The 19,391-nt window shown below is 57.4% G+C and overlaps 1 protein-coding gene across 1 annotated transcript; it reads left to right on the top strand.

The window, feature by feature from the left end:
• The first annotated feature begins 12,747 nt into the window (after positions 1-12,747).
• On the top strand, positions 12,748-14,748 carry LOC120707806 (polyamine oxidase 1-like). Its single transcript, XM_039992822.1, has one exon. It carries the CDS (start codon positions 12,791-12,793, stop codon positions 14,528-14,530), a length of 1,740 nt encoding a protein of 579 aa, XP_039848756.1. The 5' UTR covers positions 12,748-12,790; the 3' UTR covers positions 14,531-14,748.
• Positions 14,749-19,391: the final 4,643 nt, after the last annotated feature.

The following is a 19,391-nucleotide window of genomic DNA, read 5'->3' as shown; positions in this document are numbered from 1 at the left end:
CAGGGCACCCGTCAAGGGCCCCCTCACAAGCTGCGAGCGGCGGAGCGCTGGCGGCGGCTAGGGAGTTGCTTCGCAACCTCCCGGCTGCTGCTGCCTCGCCAGACGCCCTGAGGCAGTGGCGGGACGATGTCGACCGTCTCCTCCATCTGGCTCAGGCCTCACCCAGTTCCGCAAGGACTGGGCAACGACCTCCGCCTGGCAATGCGGTGGTACCATACCACCGGCGCCAAGGCGGTGCGTCGGCGTCCGTGCGCTCCCCCACAGTGAGGGGTGCACAAACAAAAGACCTGCGGGCGGAGCTCAACCGTAGGCGTGCAGGTGAGGACGCCCGCATCTCTGTGGAGAGGGCGCGAGAGCGCCGTCTCAACATTGAGGGCCGCAACCTTAACGCCGACTTGGATGTGATGGCACCCAAGCCTCCGGTGAACGCCCGGATACAGGCGGGCGCACCGGTGGCTGGGGTGGGCTGCGCTGGCGGAGCACCTCCGCGCAGTGGCATGGCCATCCAAGTTCCGCCCGCACCTGCCGGAGAAGTACGACGGTACCACTAACCCGTCGGAATTCCTGCAGGTGTATGTTACCGCCATCACAGTAGCTGGTGATAACGGCGCCGTTATGGCGAGCTACTTTCATGTAGCCTTGACCGGGCCAGTCCGGACTTGCCGTTATGGCGAGCTACTTTCATGTAGCCTTGACCGGGCCAGCCCGGACTTGGCTCATGAACCTCACTCCCGGGACGATTCAGTCCTGGGAGGAGCTCTGTGCGAGGTTCACAACGAACTTCGCCAGTGCATACCAGCAGCATGGTGTGGAGGCTCACCGCCACGCCGTGAGGCAGAAACCTGGAGAGACGCTCCGGGCATTCATCTCGCGCTTCACCAAGGTACGGGGTACCATTCCTCGTATCTCTGACGCGTCTATTATCACTGCTTTCCGGCAGGGGGTACGTGATGAGAAGATGTTCGAGAAGCTGGCGACGCACAAGGTGGAAAGCGTTACCACGCTTTTCCCCCTGGCAGACAAGTGTGCCAGGGCCGCTGAGGGCCGCGCATGGCACTCAGCCCCCCAAGACGGAGACGCCAAAGCTGGTGGCTCCGGAGCTACCGCTCAGGGCGGTGGCAAGAAGAAGAAGAACAAGAACCGGAGTCGCGGGGAGCAACAACCTGGCGGTCTAGCCATTGCAGCAGCGGCACTAGCTGCTGTGGCAGCGGCTGGGGGCCAGAATGCTCATGGCAAACGCCCTCGCCCGCAAGGTGGCAGCGGAGGTTCATGCCCAGTGCATCCCACCGCTCGCCACAGCGATGCTGACTGCCGCGAGATCCAGAAGCTCGCGAAGCGGGTCAGTGGGCGGCGTGAGCAGTCCTCCTCGACAGCGGCCTGGCAAGGAGAAGGCCTCCGACAGCAGGGCTGCAGCTGGGGAGAAGGAGCTGGGGTACCAATCCCCCGCTCGAGAGCTGAAGGGCGTGTACCACGACGACAACTCCGACTCCGACAACGACGACCACCGCAAGAAGCTGTACGTTATGTACGGCGGAAGCGGGGAGCTTGTCTCCCGGCGGGACGTGAAGACCCTTCGCCGAGAGGTCCTTTCTGTGAAGCCGGGGGTCCCGAAGGCGGCGGCGCACCAAAGGTGGATGAACACCACCATCTCTTTCGGGCCATCCGACTGCCCGGAGAATATGGCTGGGGCCGGTGTATTACCTCTAGTCACAGCCCCTGTCATATCCAACGTTATGCTCTATCACGTGCTGATCGACGGTGGAGCTGGCCTCAACGTCATCAGCTATGCAGCATTCAAACAGCTGCAGATCCCGGAGTCCAAGCTGACTCCCTCTCGCCCATTCTCTGGAGTGGGCCCACATACGGTGTTCCCTCTGGGGAGCATCACTCTGCCGGTCACGTTCGGGACCGAGGAGAACTTCCGCACAGAGAGCGTCCTGTTCGATGTAGCGGAGGTGAACCTCCCGTTCAATGCCATCATTGGCCGGCCGGCTCTCTACCGCTTCATGGCCATTGCCCATTACGGGTATTTGGTCCTGAAGATGCCTTCCCCTGCCGGTGTCCTCACCGTGCGGGGTGACCGCACCGCTACCGTCGCTGCAGTTGAGAGGCTACATGCTCTGGCGGCAGAGGCTGCACGTTCCGAGGGGGACCCATCCACCTCACAACCCAGGGCGCCCGCAAAGGCACCTAAGGTTCAGCCGTCTGATCCAGATGATGTTGCCGTGAAGATGGTCCAGATCGGAGCGGACTCCTCCAGGACCACCCGCATCGCGGGGAACCTGGAGAAGAAATAGGAAGACGCGCTCATCGCTTTCCTCTGGGCAAATGTGGACGTGTTCGCCTGGGAACCGTCACAGATGTCTAGGATCCCCAGGGAAGTGATCGAGCACCATCTGAGAATCTACCCCGACGCCACACCGGTGCGCCAGAAGCCTCGGAAGCAGTCCGTGGAGCGGTAGAACTTCATCCGAGAAGAAGTCCACAAGCTCCTACACACTGGCTTCATCGAGGAGGTCCACCACCCCGAGTGGTTGGCCAACCCGGTCGTCGTTCCGAAGGCCAAAGGGAAGCTTCGAATGTGCATCGACTACACCAGCCTCAACAAGGCATGTCCTAGAGACCCCTATCCTCTTCCACGTATCGATCAGATCGTGGACTCCACCTCCGGGTGTGACCTTTTGTCTTTCCTAGATGCATACTCTGTTTTCCACCAGATTCATATGTCTAGAGAGGATAGGAAGCATACTGCTTTTGTAACAGTAGATGTGCTTTATTGCTATATTATCATGTCATATGGTCTACGGAATGCCTTACCCACGTTTGTACGAGCTATGAACAAAACTTTATGTAATCTAGTCAAAGATATTGTTGAGGTGTATGTTGATGGCATTGTGGTCAAGACCAAGGTAGGGTCAACACTAGTTGAGGACCTGTCCCTCGTCTTCGACCGGCTGCGCACCACCCGCACGAAGCTAAATCCCGAGAAGTGCATCTTCGGTGTTTCGGCAGGGAAGCTGCTGGGTTTCCTGGTCTCACATCGAGGCATCGAGGCAAACCCAGCCAAGATCAAAGCGATCGAAGCGATAAGGCCCCCTGGCCGCATCAAGGACGTCCAGAAGCTTACTGGATCTCTCGCCGCCCTTAGCCGCTTCATATCGAGGCTGGCTAAGAGGGCCCTCCCCTTCTTCAAGCTATTGAGGAGGTCCGGTCCATTCTCTTGGACCGAAGAGGCTGAGCAAGCCTTCCAGGAGCTGAAGCAGCATCTCACCTCACTGCCAGTATTGGTGGCTCCAGAGCCCCGTGAGACATTGTTTTTGTATCTTTCTGCGTCTGCAGTCAGCGTGGTGCTGGTCGCCGAGAGGACGGAGCAAGCTCGCCAAGGGGACACCAGGGTCTCCCCGGCCAAGGATGAGCCAGACCCCGGACACGGGGGCCCGTCAGCCTCACCTCTGTCTGAAGGTCCGGACCCCGGACAAGGGAGTCCGGAGGAGCCTCGTCCCAGTGGGAACCCAGAACCACTGGAGGCCCGAGGACCTGACGTGGTGGATAAGGGCGAGCCGGACCCGGTCACCAGGGTCCAGACCATCCAAAAGCCAGTCTACTACATCAGCGAAGTCCTCCACGAGGCAAAGGCCAGGTATCTTGAGACACATAAGCTTATCTATGTCATACTTATTGCGTCCAGGAAACTGCAACATTACTTTTAGGCACATCGAGTTGTCGTAGTGACCTCTTACCCACTAAGAGAGATCCTGCACAACTCCAACGCCACGGGCAACATCGCCAAGTGAGCAGCAGAGTTGGCTGAGTTCCAACTGGACTTCCAGCCTCGCCATGCAGTCAAGAGCCAGATCCTGGCTGATTTCATAGCGGAATGGACTCCTTCCCCAAACAATTCTGGGGGCCCGGAGTTCGACGTCGGAGCCCCAGAGCCGGAAATCAGGACACCAGTCTTCACCGAGCCCCACTGGACACTCTTCTTCGACGGGTCCGTCCGCAAGAAGTGGGTTGGAGCTGGTGTGGTCCTCATCGACCCAAACGGAGATCAGCTGAAGTACATGGTGCACCTTGAGTTCAAGGCCACCAACAACATGGCGGAGTACGAAGCTCTGATCTTTGGCCTGACCCAAGCCCTGTCACTGGGGATCCGGCAGCTTCTGGTGAAGGGGGACTCTCAGCTAATCAACAAGCAGGTCCAAGGGGATTGCAGCTGCAACAATCCCCAGCTCGCGGCATACCTCTTCCACGTGAGGAAGCTCGAGAAGGACTTCGACGCCTTGGAGCTGCAACATGTTTCCCGCGAACTCAACTCAGCAGCAGATGATCTCTCCGCGATAGCATCTACCTGGGCATCCGTGCCCGAGGGCGTCTTCGAAAGACGGTTGCTGAGACCTACCGCCTAGCCTCCCGAGCTGGGTGAAGGGGATCAAGCTAGCACCTCGAAGCTAGCGGTCCCGGCGGCATTCCACCTGTGGTGCCCCGCCTTGGGTTGTGAGCAGGATCCTGGAGACCTCGTGGAGCCACTCCCACCTCCTCAGGGAGCTCCCGATGCATGGATCTCCGAGATCCGGGACTACCTGAAAGACAATATCCTTCCTGATGACGATGTGTCCGCTGAGCGTATAGTACGATTGGCTAAACGCTACGCAGTGGTAGAAGGGGATCTCTACGACCGTGGCGCCAATGGTATCCTCATGCGGTGCATTTCCCGGGAAGAGGGCCGCGAGCTACTCGCGGAGATCCATGGAGGCGAGTGTGGAAGTCATTCCTCATCTCGCACGCTTGTTGGCAAGGCATTTCGGCATGGCTTCTTCTGGCCGACAGCACTCTAGGATGCGGCTGAGCTGGTAAAGTCCTGCAAAGCATGCTAGTTCCATGCAAAGCAAATACACACACCGGCTCAAGCTCTGCAAATGATCCCGCCCTCATGGCCATTCGCCGTATGGGGCGTGGATATCCTGGGGCCATTCCCCCGGGCCGTCGGCGGGAACCGGTTCCTCTACGTCGCCATCGACAAGTTCACAAAGTGGCCGGAGGTTACCCCTGTGGTGAATATCACCAAAAAGTCAGCAGTCGCATTCCTCAAGTCCATTGTGTGCAGATTTGGCATCCCAAACCGCATCATCGCGGACAACGGGACCCAATTCAAGAGCAGACTCTTCCAAGAGTACTGCGAGGACATCGGCATCCAGCTATGCTTTGCGTCCGTGGCACATCCCCGCATCAATGGATAGGTTGAGAGAGAGAATGCAGAGATACTCAGGGACTCAAGACTCGCACCTACAACTACCTGAAGAAGCATGGTGCCAAATGGATCGATGAGCTTCCGTGCGTGCTATGGGGCAACCGGACTACACCCAACCGGGCCACCAGGGAGACTCCATTCTTCCTGGTCTACGGGGCTGAAGCATGCCTTCCCCCAGAAATTCACCTGGGCTCACCACGGGTCCAGGCCTTTGACGAATCCATGCAGGAACAACTGCGGTGCAGCGATGTGGACTTCGTTGACGAACGAAGGTGGCAAGCAACAATCCGAAATGCACGTTACAACCAGGCGCTCAGGCGCTATTATCAACGGTTCGTGCACAGTTGGGAGCTCTGGGCTGGCGACCTCGTCCTGAGACGGATCCTGAATCGAGCAGGGCTCCCCAAACTCTCCCCCAGCTGGGAGGGGCCCTTCAAGGTTACAGAAGTATGCCAGCCCGGATGCGTTCGCCTTGCCACATAAGATGAAGTGCCGCTGCCCAACCCATGGAACATAGAGCATCTGCGTAAGTTTTACACTTAGGCGGAGTGAAGAAATAAATTTTTTCTTTGTAATAAGATAGAATCAGCGTGCGGCCCAGAGCGGTTGGGGTCCGCCCTCATAAACCCGACCTCTGGCATCCATCACACCGTCGGCTAGAATTAACGCGCGGCCCGGAGAGGTAGAGGTCCGCCCTCGTAAACCCGGCCTCTGGCATTCATCGCGCAAGCCATGTATATCAAGTTGCAAAGGAAATATTTGCCCCAGTTCTGTCTTTGTGTCAAGATTTTATTTCGCATTTCGATTCTCGAGATTTTACTTTTCTAACCCCCGCGCGGACTTTCACTCTGGTCGCTACAACTAAGATCTGAATTGAGTCGTTGGACTACCGTACAGGTCCGGACCCTCTTGCTGCTGGGAGAGGGGTCTGGACCCCTAGGGACCTGCTCTGGAGAGGGGGTACTTGTTTCCTGGGGTGGTCCGGGGTCTTGTGTAGCCGCTTAGCCGGTTCCGTACCCAAAGCCTACACACTCCACCACCCTGTAACGAGTACTCTAGTACTCGGAGCTGGGTAATTAGGGGCCCGGACCTCGTTCTAAGCTCAAGGGTTGACTTCCTAAGTCCTACACGGCTGGTCCAGCTCCATATCTCTCCATATCTCAAAGGATCAAGTACGACAGAATGACCTCACCCATTGCTAGGAAGGGTCTGGAACGTCGGAGCCAGGTCCGATAAAGTCGTGTTGTTTCCTGGAGTGGTACGGAGCCCTGTGTAGCGCCTTAGCCTGGTTCCGCACCCTAAGTCTACACACTCCACCACTCTGTAACAAGCACTGAACTGCCTGGACCTGTGCATCTAGAGCTCCGGACCTCGTACTAGCCTGGGGCCGGTCCACAATAGGTCCCGCGAGTCTGCTACTAAGCTGTGACTTTGAGTGGTACGCAGGTTGAGCCTTGACTGGTGGTAGCTAGCCTCAAACCATTGAGCCTACCTACCAGGGGGTCCCGGCATCCGCTTTAAGGCTTCATTCAGATCGAGATCTAGTCTCGGTGGTAGACAGACTCAAAACAACTGAGCATGTCTCCCAGGGGGCCAGGGTGTCCGCTTTCAGCCAGACATCACGAATCAATTCTGCATGCGTCAAACAGCTAAGCTACATTATCATTACTACCATATAAGCGAGTTGATTCTCCTCTATGTAGTTCTTTCTGCTACACAGGGAATAAGGCGCTCACTCGGCTTGCAATCTATGCTACACCTATGCCCAAGGACGCTTGCCCAACCTCATATGGGGGTCCGGACTCCGGAGTGTCTTCTACGGCTTGGGTGGCCGATAGGTCCTGATAACTGAACCTATCCGCCAAGGGGCCAGGGCGCCGGGGTGCTGCATACCGCAACCACAGCAACTAACAAACAGCTAAGTTGAAAATTTTCCTTTATTAAAATTTCAACTGGTACAATGTTTGTTACATAACGCAAAAAAGGGGGTACAATGTGCAGCTCAGGAGTCTGCAGGCTCCCGCTTGAAGTAGGCGGCCACGAAGTCGACGACCTCCCGCACGCTGTCCCGAGCGGTGGCCTCCGTCTCCGCCACAGGGCCATCGACCACATGGGCTAGCGAGATGGCCAGATCGTGGCTCCGAAGGCAGGTCAAGATGTGCTCCGCCACTATCTGGATCAGCTCCCAGCCCTCGGCTTCAAGCTGGCCAGCAAGGACCGGCTCCAGATGCCGGAGCCTATCCGAAGCGGAGATTAGCACTGGGAGGGCGTCAGCAATCGAAGCTGGCGGCTCCGCCACTTGGATTGGGTTCATTCCAAGTGGCACCAGCGCTAAGCTCGCTTCGCTCGCCCAGTCGGTGATTCGCTGGGCCCCCATGCGCTGCTCCTCCTGCAGCTTCCGGACCGCCTCCTGGACCGCCTCCTGCACCCGGGTGTCCAGAGCTGCCTTGGCCGCCTCCACCTCGCGGGACCTCTCCTCGAGCTCAGCCTTCCTCTTCTCCGCCCACTCCTTCAGCTTCTTGAGGGAGTCACGCTGGTGCTCAAGCTGCTTCTCCATGTTGGCGGCGTGGGATTCCCGCTTATCGAGGGACTTCCTATCCCCCTCCAGCTCCGACTCGGCAACAGCTAGCTTGCTAGCCCTCTCCTGCAACTGCTTGCGCTATCCTTGCAGAGTGGCAGAGAGATTGTCGAGCTCTTCTTCCGGACCTCGAGACCCTGGCTGCGAGTCTCAAGCTCAGACCGCTGGGCTGCGAGGCGAGTCTCAAGTTCGGACCGCTGAGCCGCGAGGCTGGCCACCTCCTATGCAAAAGTCTCCTCCCGCTGCACCAGGGTTGTTTCCCGGCTCGCTACTGCGAACTCTCGGTCGAACACCTTCCGAAGATTGGCTCGGTAGGCCTCTTGGTCGGCCTTGAGTTTTGACCGAGCTTCCACAGCATGGGAGGCTTCAGCCTTCGTGTGCGCCTCCAGGCGGGTGTGCCAGTCGGAGAGGCGCTGATGTTCGCTCTCCAAGGCAGCCCACTCCCACCGGAAGGCCGCCTCGGCGGAAGAGGTTGCCTCCACTATCGACTGCCGGACCTGGACCAGCACCAGGGGGAGGGGAGTCGTTTCCTCCTCCGGGGGACCCTGCAGGAGCTGCATGCCAAAGACCACCTCCAGCTCCTCCTCTGCTACAGGATCGGGGATGGAGGTAGGAACTTCCTGCGCAGGCCTCGGGACCTCGGTTGCCGTTGTGCTCGTCGCTGCAGCACTTGTCGCAGCCGCGCTCGCCGCCGCCAAATCCGGTGTCAGCGCAACTGTCGCCGTAGCCGGGGTCTCGAGGACCATCGCGTCGGGTGCGGCTACGCCCAGCACTGGCGCATCCGCCGCCGCCGCGTCGGGTGCGGCTGCGTCCGGCTCTGGCGCATCCGCCGCCACCACATCGGGTGTGGTTGCGCCCGACACAGGCGCATCAGCTGCCGCCGCGTCGGATGCGGCCGCGTCCGGCACAGACGCATCCGCCACCGCCGCGTCGGGCGTTGCTGAGCCTGATGATGGCGTACCAGCCGCCGCCGCATCGCGCGCCACCGGGTTAGCAGAGGTCGCTGCACTCGAGCTTCCCGCACCCGACGTCGCTCCCACTGTCGCCGCCGAGGCCCCGGTCACCTGGGCACCAGCCGACGAGCCAGCGATGGTGGAGGAGCTGTTTGGGTGAGGGGCCCTGGCAACAAAGAGAAAAAGCCTTCAGTAAAAAACGGAGCACCAAGAATAAGGGGAGTGAATTGAATAACACTAACCCTGAAGCGTCGGGTCTCCATCGACCACGGAGGCTCGACGACTGCTTCTGCTGCTGCTGCTACTCCCGTGGCGGCGACGGAAGCGCAACCCGAGGCTGCCTCCTGCTGTTGCTGCTGCTGCTTCTGCTCCCGTGGCTGCCGCTGCTGCTGCTGCTGCTGCCGGAGGGAGCTATCTCTCGGCAGGGATGGTGGCGGCGTGGTCCCCCCGGAGGACCCGCGAGGGCCGGAGGCCCGGGAGCTACCCTAGCCCGCGCCCGCTGCGGTCCTCTGACGCTTCGCGGCGGACTCCGAGACTGGGGTCCCGTCACCCCTGTGTAGCCTGCGCCGGCCTACTTCTCCCGACGACGCGCCGGAGCTGCTCCGGGCCTGGCTGGGACCGCTCGTGGCGGCGCCGCCGGCCACGGCCTGCTTGCCCTTGGCAGTGGGGCCGGACCCCGCGGCGCTCAGCTTGGCTTGATCCCCGGACGCACCAGGGATGCGGAGCCCACAGTCCGGGTCACCTCCGGTCTGGCGTGCGGCCAGCCCACCGTCGTCGAGAGTCGGCAGGGTCGCCAGCACCGCGGTCCTCAGGCGCGAGTCCTCGCAGAGGGGGACAACGCCCTGGGGAAGGATCAGGTGCTCCGGGACGAAGACCTCCCCCGTCACCGCCCGCACCAGGACCTCCAAGGCTTCCTGGGTCAGGTCGCTCCCCTCTTCGCGGTGGGTCCTACTGCAGTCGTTGAGGCCGGTGAAGCTCCAAGCAGGGCGCGGCTGCTGCTTCAGGGGAGCGATCCGGCGCTTCAGGAAGTCCCCGAGCACGTGCAGCGAGGTGAGGCCGCTCTCCGCCAGCAACTGAATCTTGCCCAGCATGGGGTCGAAATCCGACGGCAGGGACGGCTTGGCCCTCCAGGACAGGCGGTCGGAGGCGGGCCCTCCGGTCGGCATGTCCAGACGCTCGTTGGCTTCGGTGGTGGCGATCACCCACTCCCTGCGCCACTCCTCCCACTCCCCGCCGACGAGTCCGGGGATGTACGGCGTCCGCAGGTCGCTTCTCGACTGGAAGTAGTACGCCCCCACTTCGTCTTTGACCTTCCCGGACTTCACCAGGACGAAGAAGTGGTAGAAGAGGATGACGCAGGGCCGCACCCCCACGAACATCTCGCACAGGTGCACGAAGATGGCCATCAGGAGGATGGAGTGCGGCGTGAGGTGCTAAAGCTGGAGGCCGAAGTCTTCCAGCAGTAGTAGGAAGAATGAGGAAATCGGCAGCCCCAAGCCGGTGGAGATGAGCGAGATGAACAGCACAAACGGGCGCGCAGGTTGCCGAGGGGAAGCGAGCCTGCTCGAATCCCCCAAGCAGTCTCATGTGCACTCCACCCGAGCAGGCGGCGCACAGTGTTCATCTCCTCCTCAGTCTGGAAACGGCGGGGATGACCAAGGGATGCCATCTCGCTATGGAGGTGAGGAGCAATCTACGCGAGGGAGCAAGGGGCGAGGAAGCTCGAAGGCAAAGGGGTGCAAAGGTTGGGAGGAAGAAGGCGAATGCGGGAAAGTAACCGCGGTATGCGGTTCGTCCCTTTATGAAGCCTAACCCAACCGGCGCGCCCCGGAACCGTCGCTGGAACCCAGGCGACGCCCGCACCTGGTGTTAACCGCCCAGTCCATGACAAAGGGGGCCCAGGCCCGCCTGTCAGGGAGGGCGGGTAACAAGCAAAGGTGTGAAAAGGCGGGATCTGAACCGTCGCCCGCGCGCGAAGTGATGCGGAAGCTGAGCTGACGTGCGCGCATTAAGCGCTGGCATGACCAAGCTTTTCAGGAACTGCGCCGGTGGTAAATATCCCGTTAACTCCGGCCGCAACAATGCCGAGCATCGCGCGCGTGACTAGGGGAACCACTGTGCGTGGGGGCCACGAGTCAGTAAGCCGATGTGATGAGGCAGCAACAACCCAATGGATGGTCAAAGCTGGTCAAGACCCCTGCAGTAAGAGGCTTCAAGTTATGCAGAGCCAAGTCGCAGTAGGGGCCCCATCTGCGAGTTCGTACCTCCCCAAGGTGGGCCCGGGGGCCACTGTCGGTACCCTGTAGCAGGGATACCCACTTCTACTGCAGTAAGCCAAGGCTCGCGTAGTCATCCGTAATTACGCGGTAAAGGGCGGAGCAGCCGGGCCCCATGGGTCAGGCCCTTACCTCATCGGGCCAACGGCCCCGGACCCGCTCCCCGCTCGGGGACGGGTCCGGAGACGCCATGTGTCCCCGAGGAGGGGAAGCTCCGAGCCGACAGCCGAGGCCCCGGACCCCCCATAGGGGTCCAGGACCTCCCGCGTCCGTCCGGGACCTCCCGCGTCCATCCTTCCTCTCACGCGCGTAGACCCAACATACCGCCGGGGGGGGGTCCGGAGCCGCCACGTGTCCCGCAGGCGCGGGCGTGGGCACGAGTCTTCCACCGGAAGACTCGCCCCCCACCGCATTCAATGCGGGTGGTTGAGGCGTGCTCTGCCGCCGCGGCACGCGGGGCAGGCCTTGTCAGTCCTCACTGTAGACCGCGTATTACCGAGGTACACAGTGAGGCCGCCTACACCGCACCCGCGCAGAGCCCGTCTGCCGCATTAATTGGATACGACGGCACGACGCTTTTCCATCATGCCGCCTACGCCGCAAGCTACACGACCCGTTCAGCTACGTGGCAGGCGACGCCGCAAGCTACGCCAGGTGCCGTTTTGACAAGACAGCGTCTGGACAGACTGAACGGGGGATTCCAGGAGCAGGGAAGGAAATCCAGAAGTGAGATCTCTCCCGCCTGCAAAGCCATAATGTATAAACAGTACGTTATCTTGTACTACATTATTGGCCCACCTGTCGGGGACCCAACGGCCATGTACGCGCCTCCCTTGAGATATAAAAGGGATGCGCTCGCTGTACAGGACAGGCTCTCGAGAGCACACTCAGACTCGCGCTGGACTCAGCTCCAAGCTCTTCCAGACTCAAGCAATACAACACACAGTGGACGTAGGGTATTACGCTCCGGCGGCCCGAACCACTCTAAGCCGGCTGTGTTCATCGTGTTCTTGAGCGAGATCGAACTAATCGCTAGCTAACCTCCGAGTACTCACTCTCTGGGTTTAGGCGGGTGCATTCCGCCACCCGGCTGTGATTTGTCACACCACGACAGTCTATCTGGCATACAGTAAAACCAACTTGTAGCAGACTAGCGGGGTAAGCATAGAGTTTGGAGCGGCTCATTTTAAGAAAGCCAGAGATACGAGACCCGGCGGCATCCCTCCAACAGATACACGCTTTGTAAGCTTCTCAAACGACAAGGTCGTCCGTCCGATCCTTTGATGCCAGGGCGATGCCTCAAACAGCATCCGGATGTGGCATAGGATTCGTTATTCCTGAATTGTTTTCTTTGTTCTTTTTTTGAAAAGATGTTTTCTTTGTCCTTGTCTTTCAGCAGAACTGGCATCAGTTTCACCCATATCGATGAAAGATTTTTCCACAATGCGCCAGCTGAATTTCACTACTCATCAAAACAATAAAATTACAACGAGTTTGCACCCAAATCTCATCTTCACCTGGCCAGACGACACAGATTCAATCTCAGCTGTGTGGCGCAGAGCCATGAATAGCGCGCAGGATCACATCGAGACCGAGCCAAACGACCGGAATTGAAAACCACCGGCCGCGCGCTTCCTTGGCCGGCACATGCACGCTCGCGCAGCACCATCGACCGGGGCCGAGGGTGGCGCAGGGAAAAGTGGCAGCCGGAGTCCTGCCCGGACAGCGAGGCCCCATGGTATCAAGCGTGGGAAGACTTGCCCTGGGCCGTGGCCCCGTGTCGTGTCGTGCGTGCACCCTGCGGTGCTCGCTCTGCTCGCCGGCTCCTCGTTATAACGTCTTGGGAGGAAGGCGTGAGGCACGGGCCCGGCCGCCAGGCGAGAACCGAGAACGAACGAGAGCTGCTAGTGCCAGCGAGGACGGAGGATCGATGGTGGCCAAGAAACCGAGGGTCGTCGTAGTGGGCGCGGGCGTGGCCGGGCTCGCGGCTGCGTGCCGGCTGTGCGCCGCGGGCGCGGACCGGTTCGAGGTGGCGGTCGTGGAGGCCGGCGCCCGCGCGGGCGGGCGGGTGCTCACGGCCGAGTTCGCGGGCCACCGCGTCGAGATGGGCGCCACGTGGGTGCAGGGCGTCGACGGGAGCCCCGTGCACGCGCTCGCGCGCGACGCCGGCGCGCTCGGCGGCCTCGGCTGCGGCGGGAAGGACGGCGGCGGCGGGGATGCCGCCAGCGTGCTCCCGTTCGAGCGCATGGATGGGTTCCCCGACCGCGTGCTCACGGTCGCCGAGGGCGGCGACGTCGTCGACGCGGACCGGGTGGCCGGGCCTGTCGAGGAGCTGTACAGGGGCATGATGGAGGCCGCGCGCGCCGGCGATGCCGGCGCCGGTGGGGGCGTCGAGGAGTACCTGCGGCGCGGCCTCCGCGCGTACCAGGCGGTGCGCCCGACTCCTGCGGGAGCAACCGCGGGCGAAGCGAATAAGGAGCTGGAGGAGATCGAGGAGGCGCTGCTCGCCATGCACATCAACCGGGAGCGGACGGACACCTCCGCCGACGACCTCAGCGCCCTCGACCTCGCCGCCGAGGGGGAGTACCGGGACTTCCCCGGCGAGCACGTCACCATCCCCAGCGGGTACTCCCGCGTCGTCGACCACCTCGTCGCCGCGCTACCGCCGGGAACCGTCCGCTTCGGCCTCCGCCTCCACCGGCTCGACTGGAGCGAGGCTCCCGTGCGCTTGCACTTCGCGGACGGCGCGCCGGTGATCGCCGCCGACCACGTGATCCTCACGGTCTCGCTGGGTGTCCTGAAGGCCAGCCTCGGCGGCAAGGACGCCTCCGCCGCGGGCGCCATCGCCTTCGACCCGCCGCTCCCGCAGTTCAAGCGGGAGGCCGTCGCGCGCCTCGGCTTCGGCGTCGTGAACAAGCTGTTCATGGAGGTGGAGCCTGCCGCCGAGGCGCCGGAACCGGAGGGCGGCGGCGGCCAGCCGCCGGAGTTCCCGTTTCTGCACATGGCGTTCCGGGGACACGTGTCCCAGATCCCCTGGTGGATGCGCGGCACCGAGTCGATCTGCCCCGTCCACGCGGGCTCGCGCGTGGCGCTGGCGTGGTTCGCCGGGCGGGAGGCCGCGCACCTCGAGTCGCTGCCGGACGACGAGGTAGTGCGCGGGGTCAACGCCACGCTGGACTCGTTCCTCCCGGGCCCGCCGCGGTGGCGGGTGAAGCGGGTCAAGAGGAGCGGGTGGGCCTCGGACCCGCTGTTCCTGGGGTCCTACAGCTACGTGGCCGTCGGGTCCAGCGGCGAGGACCTCGACCGGATGGCCGAGCCGCTGCCTCGCGGGCCGGCCGCCGCCGACGGCCGCGCGCCGCCGCCGCGCGTCCTGTTCGCCGGCGAGGCGACGCACCGGACGTACTACTCGACGACGCACGCCGCGTACCTGAGCGGCGTAAGGGAGGCCGAGCGGTTGCTGCAGCACTACCATTAACGCTGCAGCGATCAATTGGTTGAGGGCTTGTGCCAGCTAGCAGATTTTCGTTTTTCTCTGTATGTTTCTGCCGTTGTTTTGCTTGAACTGCCACGCTTGTCTTGTCCTTGTCGATTGAGAGTTGAGCAACACACCGGGGGGAGCGGCGGCTGATGCATTCCCCGTCGGCGTCGTTTTCGGGCGCCGGAGTGATAATATTATTGACGTCTTCTCACCAATATACTCGGCCTAGCTCGTCTTGCTTGCGTGCCTCTAGACGTGTCTCGCGCCCCTCGCCAATTAAGCTCGGCCGCGACATGACCATGGCCAATCACAGCGCGTCTTCCTCCGTAGCCCTGTCTGTCAACATTTTACATGTCACTTGATGACGTATCAGCCTGCATCTGGCCAGCGACATGGCTGGACGATCAAGAGGTTTTCCTTCACGTCGATGTCGAGCGGTGACGTTACTGACCACCTGGCTCACATCTTATTCGAACAACCTAATGGTGTCGTATCGGCAAATCCAACGTGCGAGTCTTTCAGAAGTATCACAATAGAATCTGCGTAGGAGAAGCTTAACAGGCGTGATCTTAGATGAGGCTCGACCGCTCCGTCAGCAACAGCTAAGTGGTAACTGCTGGCGGAGGGAGCAGAACATGCTCGGTGACGGCCGACGGGTGAGAGAGAGGGTCGGGGTCCAGCCCCACAATGGCTGCGCCTCAGTTCCTTGTCTGAATGCGGACATGATCAAGCTACCAATCTACCACTATGCTGATACCCAGAAAGCGCCGAGCAGCAGGCCCGTCGATGGCCACGGGCCAGCTGGGCGACGGCACAGCCCCCACCCCAAACGGAGGGGGCCCAAGTAGTTGGGCCAAGGCGCCTTCAAGCAGTTGGGCCAAGGCGCAGCAGCTGCGCACTCTACTCTGACGAGTGAATCATCATCGGCGAAAATAGAATACAAATCATCATCGGATCGATGTCTCTACTAGCTAGGGCTAGGCTGCGCGCCTGCGCGCGTGCATCCTGCATCCGCCGACCGCGATTGTCGCGGCCGCTGGGAGCCTGCCAGCTGCCCGCTAGGTGCTAGCCCTTGGGAAGACCAACCAACAAGCCAACAAGCCAACAAAGACCGATCAACAAGACAACAAGCCAACAACACTACAACAGTGCCTAACGCCCTGCGGTCTTGGGACACCACGTTCCACTCCATAGCAGATTTGGTGTTTTCATTTTTCAATCTCTTCTTTTTCTTTGTTGATGATTAGTTATGAAGTGTGGTTTAAATTTGATTTACTTTTATTTATTTTTTTTAATTGCATGAAAAAATATATTAATTATATTTGACATATTATTTTTATATATTTTAGGGTCTCGTTTTGCATTTCGCCCTAGGGTCTCGAATTCCTGAAGACGGCCCCGCCGAGCACTAAAGGCTCCATTTTTTTAGATATGGGAATATATATTAATACTCCAACTTCTGTATCGATAGATACGTGTAGCTGTTCATTATTACAACCAACCACCAGTCCACAGAATGACCAAACAAAGCAAGCACCACAACCAAGTTTGTGCTGAGCGGATAGAAATTAAACATGAGCAATTCGATTGCTAAAAAGCCATACATTAGGGGCAAAGCATTCCATAGCAGCTACTTCAAGAGCAAGACACCCCGACATGATTGGTGGTCTTCCCTCTTCTTTTTGGAGGTTCCATGGCAAGGGTCTGCACGGGGAGCTTACCAAAATCTGCCACCGCCAGGCCTCAAGGGTACGCTACACGGGGAGCTTGCCAATCTGCCATCGCCAGGCCGCAAGGGCACGCGGATCACACCGTCGCCCGTCGGAGCCGATCAGTCGAGCACACGAATGGGGTAGCAGCGATTTGATTGGTCGGATTGGCGAGCCGCTAGCTTTTGGGGATGCTGGTTCCAAAGGTTCCACAACAACTGACGGCAGCCGGATGCTTTTCTCGATTGGGCAATCGATCGATGAGAGCCGCAACTTTAGCTTTGCTGCCGGCCATATTTTACAGCTAGGCTGCTTGATCTGCGTGATGGGGTGCTATGATCGTGTTAAAAAGCGGTTGATGCGTCCAAGAGGATCTTGACCTAATCCGTTCTTTCGTCCCTTTGCCATGATTTAGATCTTGGTACGTTTATCTATATATCTGTTGGCGCCAATCTAGTACTAACACACGAATGCGTTTGATCGCGCGGTGAGCGACGGCACAATTATAGCGCCGATGCTCAGACCGGTTAGGGTAACCGGTCAGACCGGTTCGCCGGTGCAGAACGGCGAAATTCGACAAACGCTTGCCCGGGAGGGACCCCGTCAGGGCAAGCGCGCGTAGAGTTGTTCTAGAATCGGCAGGCCACCTATAACGCCTTCAGACGTCGCGGAGACGAAGGAAGAACAACAGAAAAATATTAGAAGGAGCTAGAATTTAGAGATAAAAATAGAAACAATAAACATAAAGAAAAGTAATGTATTGATGTGTTTTTTTGATCGATTGAATGTCTCAATCGGCCGTGGCCCTTTATATTTATAGGGTGGATGGACATGTCCCGCAAAAAATCATATTATAAGATCTAAATCTACGAAAATCTCTAGTTGTACTCGGACTCTTCTTGGACCGGTCAGTCTCCTGCCGGGCAGGCTACAGCGCCTTACCGGTCAGACCGCTCGGACAGACCGGTCAGACCGGTCGATGCCAATTTTGGCTGTCAACATATGCCCCTCTGTTTTTTTGGTAAAGTTTGCTTGCCAAAAAATATTCTTCTGTGCCAAAATTGTCTAAGGACGATGATTAACATCACATCGTCTATTTTTTGTGCTAAGGGTGATAAATAATTATCGGCCATATCTTGCTTAAGTTGATGTTGAAGCAACTTGTTTCGGCCGCCATACCTTCTTCATAATTGTTGATGTCTTTGGCTCGACCTCTACTTGTTGCTCCATTGTCTCCTTCTTGCGCATACGCTGCAACCTTCTCTTCTGGGTATGAGACAAGCCTGAAGGACACCACTTCGTCTGTAAATATTTTGAGTCTCACTTTGAGCCTTTCTCATCCGTTTGCAATCAATATCCTGTTTGACCAGATCGTTGCTAGAAACAACCGGTCTTTGTGGTAAAGCATAATTTGGATACATAGAATGATATTGAATATAATATGATTGCATATAAATTCTACTATAATCCATAGGCAAATAAGAGTATGGAAACCAGCCATACCATGGAGTAACCGGTTCATTGGATGGCGTATCAACTTGTCTTGGATGAGAATCCGATTGCTCCTGATGTTTCGTTGAGGATTTCATATCTTTGACTTTACTTGATCGCCTCTTCTGAGCAGTTCCCTCCTTCTCATATTTGGCCAAGAGTTCCTTAAAACTCGGCCTTGTCTTGCTTTCGGAGGAATTCCCAGACTTACTGGGCGTACTGGTCAGATCGGTTCTAGAACCGGTCAGACCGGTCGGACCGGTCAGACCGCCTTTTGAACCGATCAGACCGGTCGACTCGCTATTGGCCCCTTTTTCCTTGTCCTGCCCCCCCAAGCGTTGAAGCCTCTGTTGCAACTCGAGGAGTCTTGCTCTGCAGCACCTTTTTCTCATGCCTTTTCTCACCAACAACCACATTTTTCCCTTTAGTCGATTCGGCTTGATGCGACCGAATCAATACTTTTGGATCTGACAACTCAAGTGTATGAACGGGAAAAGGATTTTGATCAATTTGCATCGCAGGAACAACCAATCGTCCTTCATTTATAGCCAATTGTATTTGTCTACGAAGAACATTGTAATCATTAGTGGCATGAGAAAAAGTTTTGTGTAACTTACAATATGCACGCTGCTTCAATTCCTCCGTTGATAGAATAGTGTGAGAGAACTTAATTTTCCCAAGCTTTGTCAATTCATCAAAAATTTTATCACACTTTGTCACATCAAAAGTAAATTTAATCTCATCTTGCCGATTTTTAGAAATCGGCTTTAAAGAAGTACAAGTGCTGGGCTTATCACTAGATGACCATACAAATTCAGCAGCATATACTTCATTACCCTCATCGTCTGAAGATTTTCCTTGTAGCATATGCATACTAAGACGATCGGGTTTAAATTTTGCATCTTTATTTCGGCTTTGTTGAGCCAAAGCCCTTCGCAACACTTGATTAACGGTTAGAAATTCATATCCTTCTAATTTTTCTTTAATATGAGATCTCAAACCATTAAGAGTTAATTCGGCAAGATCCTTTTTAAAAATAACCAACCTATAACATCGGTTTTTTGTATCTCTAAATTTTCTAATAAATTCATCAACAGACTCACCATGCTTTTGCTTAACCGATGTTAAATGACATAGCCTCAACTCATTTTCACCATTATAAAAATGATCATGAAATTTACGCTCTAATTGAGACCAAGTTTGCACAGAATTAGGAGCTAATGTCGAAAACCATGAAAAAGTAGTGCCAGATAAAAACAAATGGAACATTCTAATTTTCAAATGATCAAGACTCTCATAAATTCCCATTTGTGCATTAAACTGACTAACATGCTCCCATGTAGTCCTACTATCCTCCCCAGTGAATTTAATAAATTCTGGTACTCTAAAATTCTGAGGATATGGAATAGAATCAAAACTCTCAGGATAAGGCTTTTGACAGACTAGAGTTTTATCCTTCAATTCTACGCCGAAAATTTCTTTAAACATAACAGCCAAATCTTTCTAATGCTTCTCAAGTATTTGATTAAAATAAGAATTATTTGGCCTTTGAACATTGGTATTAGAGCTATTCAGCACATGCGGTATATGATTCGGCTGTGTATATGGTATTTGCTGCAAATGTCCATTATTTGGTATTGTACCATATGAATAACATG

Source organism: Panicum virgatum, chromosome 5K (genome assembly GCF_016808335.1).
Source record: "Panicum virgatum strain AP13 chromosome 5K, P.virgatum_v5, whole genome shotgun sequence".
NCBI lineage: Eukaryota > Viridiplantae > Streptophyta > Magnoliopsida > Poales > Poaceae > Panicum > Panicum virgatum.
The sequence above is the reverse complement of the archived record's forward strand: the minus strand, read 5'-3'. Positions and strand labels throughout refer to the sequence as shown.

Excerpts from the sequence above, each read along its gene's own strand:
- LOC120707806 (XM_039992822.1), top strand. The coding sequence starts at position 12,791 with ATGGTATCAAGCGTGGGAAGACTTGCCCTGGGCCGTGGCCCCGTGTCG.